Source organism: Centrocercus urophasianus, unplaced genomic scaffold, assembly GCF_019232065.1.
Source record: "Centrocercus urophasianus isolate 14NV4802_14NV808 unplaced genomic scaffold, USGS_Curo_1.0 seq_54, whole genome shotgun sequence".
Taxonomy (NCBI): Eukaryota; Metazoa; Chordata; class Aves; order Galliformes; family Phasianidae; genus Centrocercus; species Centrocercus urophasianus.
Window position 1 is genome coordinate 947,489 of NW_024885133.1, and position 5,455 is coordinate 952,943.

At 54.8% G+C, this 5,455-nt stretch overlaps 1 protein-coding gene across 2 annotated transcripts; it reads right to left on the reverse strand.

Annotated features, from left to right (window-relative positions):
- Positions 1–846: 846 nt before the first annotated feature.
- KLF2 (Kruppel like factor 2) lies at positions 847–3,096 on the reverse strand. 2 transcript variants are annotated; one of them, XM_042835733.1, is made up of 3 exons: positions 3,015–3,096; positions 2,003–2,888; positions 847–1,660 (listed from the first exon to the last, which is right to left on the reverse strand). In XM_042835733.1, the coding sequence occupies exons 1-3, from the start codon at positions 3,087–3,089 to the stop codon at positions 1,485–1,487; spliced, it is 1,137 nt and encodes a 378-aa protein (XP_042691667.1). In that variant the 5' UTR covers positions 3,090–3,096; the 3' UTR covers positions 847–1,484. The 2 variants fall into 2 exon arrangements, with proteins under 2 accessions (XP_042691667.1, XP_042691666.1); XM_042835732.1 differs by lacking the exon at positions 847–1,660 and having other exon boundaries at positions 1,669–2,888.
- Between the last annotated feature and the right edge of the window lie 2,359 nt (positions 3,097–5,455).

Genomic DNA, 5,455 nt, shown 5'->3' on the forward strand with positions numbered 1-5,455 from the left:
GAACTGCTGCTGGGAAACCAGAGGATCCTCATTAGAGCTGCAGAGTAATTGCATAAATACAGCATGTGGAGTGATGATCTCATTTACATCTGCGGAGGAGCCGTGCACTGCCGGAGCTGCAGCACCATCCACTTCAGAGCAAAGCAGTTTTCAGGCTCCTGATCACTATTTCACTTCTCCTCCAGAACAGTGAATACCTTTCTTAGCTGCTGAGAGCCGGGTACGACTCAGAATTACGAGGTGAATTTCGGTTTTTGGGAATGAGTTATGAAGGTATTTGAACCTGCGCTGTGAATTTATGTTTAAATTCCACCACTGTTCTATTGGAATTCTGCACCGAGCTCTGGAGAGCGGCAGTAATTTATGTACGAGGATGCCTTAAAATAAGCCTCCGTAATTACAAAAATGCAGTGTTTAAATTTATAGTAAAAACCCACACACTGCTGGCGAAACTGTAACTGCATCTGGAAAACATTAAGGATGCTATTAAAGCAGTCCAGCATAAACTAGAAATGAGACTGAAATTACAGCGCTGCTTACTTAACCATTTTTAGGAAGCGTTTTGAATCTGAGCGACGTTCCTGTCTGATTTTCTGATGCAGCACCGCGTGGTTTCGTGTTTGCTGTCCTCCGTTATCTGCTCTGACAAACCTGCAGCCCCAACAAACCTACAGACAAACCTGCAGCCCGGCTGCTGGCGGTGCTCTCACAGTGAGGGCTCCAAGCACAGCGCGGTGGCTGTGGGGAAAGGAGTGGGGGGACCCCGAAGGACAAGGATGAACCACAGCAATTAAAAACTTGTTTTATTAAAAAGATGAAATGTTTTCAAACATTGAAAAACCACGTTTTTATAAAAACAGAAATAGGCAAAATACCCATTTGTCTTCTATTTACATATACAATATTTCTCACTGTATAAAATTATTTACAATATATAAAAAAATTACAGTAAAATAGGTTATTTTCTTACAAGACATCAAGCCCTGTACTTCTAGTGTAGATCATGGCAAACATGAGTATTATTGCACCTGTGAAACAAACAGTCTAACAATAGGAGTGTTCTCTTAGCCATGCCTTCAGCCAAGATCTAAAATAACATCGAGCTACAGTAACATTCACTTAATCTCTCCTAGGGTCAACTTCAGGCAGTTTCCATACAAACATTGTCTCATTAAGCTTAGGGCACTTAGAGCCGGAACAGAAAAAGAAGATATTTACAGCTTCTTCTATACAATCTGTATGGAGTCTCACGGAGTTCACCCTTCACAGAAGCTGCATAAATAACCCCCGTCCTCCCCGCACGGCGCGGGCAGATTCGCAGACGCCGCCTCGTCAGGTTCTGTGCAGGAGACGCCGGCTGGGTCTCCTTGTGTCCAATCCTTGGCGGCCGGAGCGCGGTGCCTCCCCACGTAGTACCAGCTACAGGTTCGGAGCGTTCTGCACCTCAGCAGCTCACAAGGCTCACTGTCCGCTGGGCCCCGCGGCTACATGTGCCGCTTCATGTGCAGGGCCAGGTGGTCCGACCTGGAGAACGCCCGGTCGCAGAGGTGGCACTGGAAGGGCCGGTGCCCGGTGTGCTTGCGGTAGTGGCGCGTGAGCTCGTCGGAGCGGGCGAACTTCCAGCCGCAGCCCTCCCAGTTGCAGTGGTACGGCTTCTCACCTGTCAGGGAAGCAGAGCGTGACTCAGCGCGGCGCTCCCACCCCGGGCAGCGTCACACAGCCTCATCCCAGCGCACGACACCGAGCCCTTCCCTTCCACGGGCAGATCCACTACAGAGCCACAACACCGCTCTGCCGATTCCTTTACCGCCCTGAGAACCCGCTGAGAAAGGGCCTTGAAAGCCGCCCTCGGAGCAGCCCTGACCCCCAGACAGACGCCCTCGGTCTGACCACCTGTCACAGCCCAGCTGTGAGCGCTCCGGGGACTGGGAGACTACAGGATTAAAGCTCACACCGCCACAAACCACTCCAGCAGGCAGCCATCCCACCTGGCCGAGCTTACCTGTGTGTGTCCGCAGGTGGGCCTTCAGATGTGAACTCTTGGTGTAGGTCTTCCCACAGCCCGCGTACGTGCATGTGTGCGTGGCCGTCCTCTTGCGGGGCCAGGAGCGCCGGCCTCTTTTCGGCTTGGAGTCCAGCAGCTCCAGCGGGGAGGATGGAGGGGTGAGCATGCCCCGGGGAGCTGAGGGCTGGAGGGGCAGGCTGTCCTCGAAAAGGCCGTACTGGGAGGTGTTCTGGTACTGGAGGTGGGTCTGCGGGTGGTGGAAGCCGGAGGGCGGGTGGTAGCTCTGCTGGAAGGACGAGGGGCACATCATCTGCGTGTGGCAGTCGTTCACCATGAGGTCGTCGGGGCTCAGCGGTGGTGTCTCGGCACCGGGGATCTGAGGGGAGTTGGCCACCCGTGGCTGCTCGTAGGCCATCATGCAGGTCGCGCTGCCCTCCTGCTTGATCTTCGGGCAAGCCTGCGGCACCAGACCCAGGACTGGCCCATAACTGTCCATGTCAGGCTCGGGCTTGATGCTGTCCACAAATTGCGGAGCCCCAAAGCTGGGTGTCACGAAGAAGCGCCCGTGCACGCTGCCAGCTGGGCAGTAGTCAGAGTCCATCTCGGGGCGGATCATCTCGGGAGCGATGCCGGCGCTGTAGGGCGGGGGGCTGCCCTGTTCCAGGGCGTTGTAGCATCCCGGGTTCGGGTTTGTCTGGTAGAAGCCTCCGCTCTCCCCTTGCGCGGGGGGAAAGTCCCCGCCGGCAGCCCCCTGGCCGTAGCCGTCGCTGCCCATGGAAAGGATAAAATCCAGCACGTTGTTGAGGTCTTCATCCTCTTTGCGCGGGGAGAGGTCGCCCCAGGTGCCGCCGGGGGCCTTGGCCTCCTGCTCGCACTTCCACCTCTGGGGGAAGAAAGAAAAGGGAGAAGGTTAGCGGTGCGGCCGGGAGCGGGGGTCGGGGGCAGCGGGGCGGGCAGAGCCGCGGGGGCTCAGCGGGGCTCGGCCGGGCCGGGCCGGTGCCGCACTCACTTCGTGGAGCGCTTTCTCGCGGCAGGGGCTGGCGAAGGTGGCGAAGGAGGGCAGGATGGTATCGCTCAGCGCCATGGTGCGGCCGGGCGGGACGCGGCGCGCAGAGCCGCCCTCCCACCTTATAACGCGGGCGCGGGCGCCCTCAGGCCAATTGCAGGGAGCGGAGGAAACGCGTCCCGGACGGGGCGGGCGGGGAGGCAGCGGCTCGAGCGCAGCCTAAATTTAGCCCCGGTATAAAAGGACGCGGCGGCGGCGGCCGCAGCCCGAGCGGGGCGGAGCGGAGCGGGGCCCAACGGCGGCCCCTGACCGGCCCCCAGCGCGGGGAGCGGAGCCGGGACCCCCCCAACACGCGCACACAGAGACACACGCACGTACACAGACACACGCACACACGTACGTGCATACACACGGACACGCACACACACACACGCTCACAGACAGGCACTGACATGCACACACACATGCGCACGCACATAAACGCACATACGTGCACACACACGCACATATATGCACACATACAGACACAGACACTTCGGACACGGGGTGCCGGGGGTGTAGGGTCCCCGCGCGTGGCACTGATGGCTCTGCGTCTCTGTGGGACCCCCGTGGGGATTGGGGTCGGAGGCTGTGGGGGGCTGTCCGTGACGCGGGGTGATGGCGGTGAGCCCGCGGCCCGCAGACACCGCGAGGGGGTGGGGGTTCGCTCCCCTCCCGCAGCGGCTGCCCTCCGCCCCGATGCTCCCGGCGGTGCCGTCGGAGCCGCTCGGTGCTTCCTGGGCCGGAGCCGTGCGAGCAGCGGGAGCTCTGGGCTCGGGCAGTTCCCATTTGCTGCACAAAGCACCCAAAGCAACGTTTCCTTATGCTACAAGGACAGAGATAACGCAAGGAGCTCCTGAGCTCTCCTTTGGCCGTCGCCAAATTCTGGTCTTGGGCTGAATGTTTCCGAGGGGAATGCTGTGCTCCCTTGCCTCGGCCTGTGGCCCCAGTGCCCGCTCTTAAGGAACGATTCTCCAGTAATTTTTGATAATGTGCCCCAGGCTGCTGCCTTTGAGAATCGCAGCTGCTTGGCAGCCGTCCAGGACAGAAAGAGCAAAAGTGGCAATTCTGAAATGAGGAAAAATGATGATCTATTGCGGATAGAGAGATTCTTTGAAAGCCAGCTTCAGGGAAAGAGCCGCGCTTCCCCCGCACCTCCTCCATATTTTCTTTGCGATCAATTCTAAAAGAATTTCTGCCTTATAGATGAGAAAAAATGTAGAACAACCCTTGCTTTTATGTACTGTGTGCCCCGAGAGGGGAAGGAGTGATGGGTTCTGGATCTCAAGGAGCATTCTGAGCGTGTTCGCTAAAGCCCATCCCAGGAAAGCACAGTTGCTAGGGGGAATAAATGCTCTTTTCAATAGCTGCACATGTTTTAACATAACGAATATCTCTTGTATAACTTTCTATACTTTTTACTCTGAAAGTTCGCAGGATGGCCAGGAGGAGCAGCCAAACTTCTGTGACTGGAGCAGAATCAATACACCGAATGCATGGTAACGAAGTACACAAAGATGTGTGACTCATCGCTGTGCAATGTCACACTTGTGTAATCTTTCAATGTAAACTCTTTTCCTCTAATAAAATGTTAGTAAGTGCACAATACGTATATATGGCGCTGTGAGTCAGCCAAGAAAATACACTCTGATGAATTCAGAATGAATGTGAATGTTCCCTCGATAACACACCCTGAATGTCTGTGTCAGTTTATGTGCTTGTGATTTCAGCAATAGCTATAGCAAAATATTTTGTTTCTAGGATATACAACTCCATGTACGTTCGCAGCAGCTCGGCTGGACGCTGTCTTCCAGTCAGCGCTGTGAGGACGTTTGTTGGTAGCAGAGCTCTGCCACCCAGCTGCGTCCCTTTTCTTTTCATAAAAGGGACGTTTAATGGGCAGGGAGGATGAAAGCTGAGCTGGTGAAATAATGGATTCACTGCCTTTCGTTTCTTTTTGTTTTCCAATAAGGCTACAGAGCTACCAGACGATAGCTATATTAAACCTGGTGAGAGGCATGTGAGAATTTATTTATGCTGTGAGTCACCGTGCTGTACAAATTGGGCACAGCTCTGCCATGACCTTCCTCGGATCTGCAATCAAGTGCTGACATTTTCCGGCTTCATTAATTTATTTGTGTATTGCTGTACGCAATGGTTATTTAAAATGTCTGATATGGAGACCCTGGCACTGATCTCACTAACGGCAGCATAGGAAAGGAGTGATGCCACTGGTGTGGGGAAGCAAAGAATGTGAGATTAGAAGTATTTCTTAATCTGTCGTGGGTAGAGGAGAACTAAATGATGTGTGATTTGTCTTCCAGCCAAAGCAAACACAGGCTCTACCATTTCTGAACGACAGCGTTGGTTTTTCGAGGTGTTGCTGCTGATCTCTGTTGTTGCTT

Bases quoted from the DNA above. Each gene is read 5' to 3' on its own strand.
- KLF2 (XM_042835732.1), bottom strand. From the start codon at position 3,089: ATGGCGCTGAGCGATACCATCCTGCCCTCCTTCGCCACCTTCGCCAGC. The intron at 2,889-3,014 runs GTGAGTGCGGCA...TTCTTCCCCCAG, and splicing joins GCGAGAAAGCGCTCCACGAA to AGGTGGAAGTGCGAGCAGGA.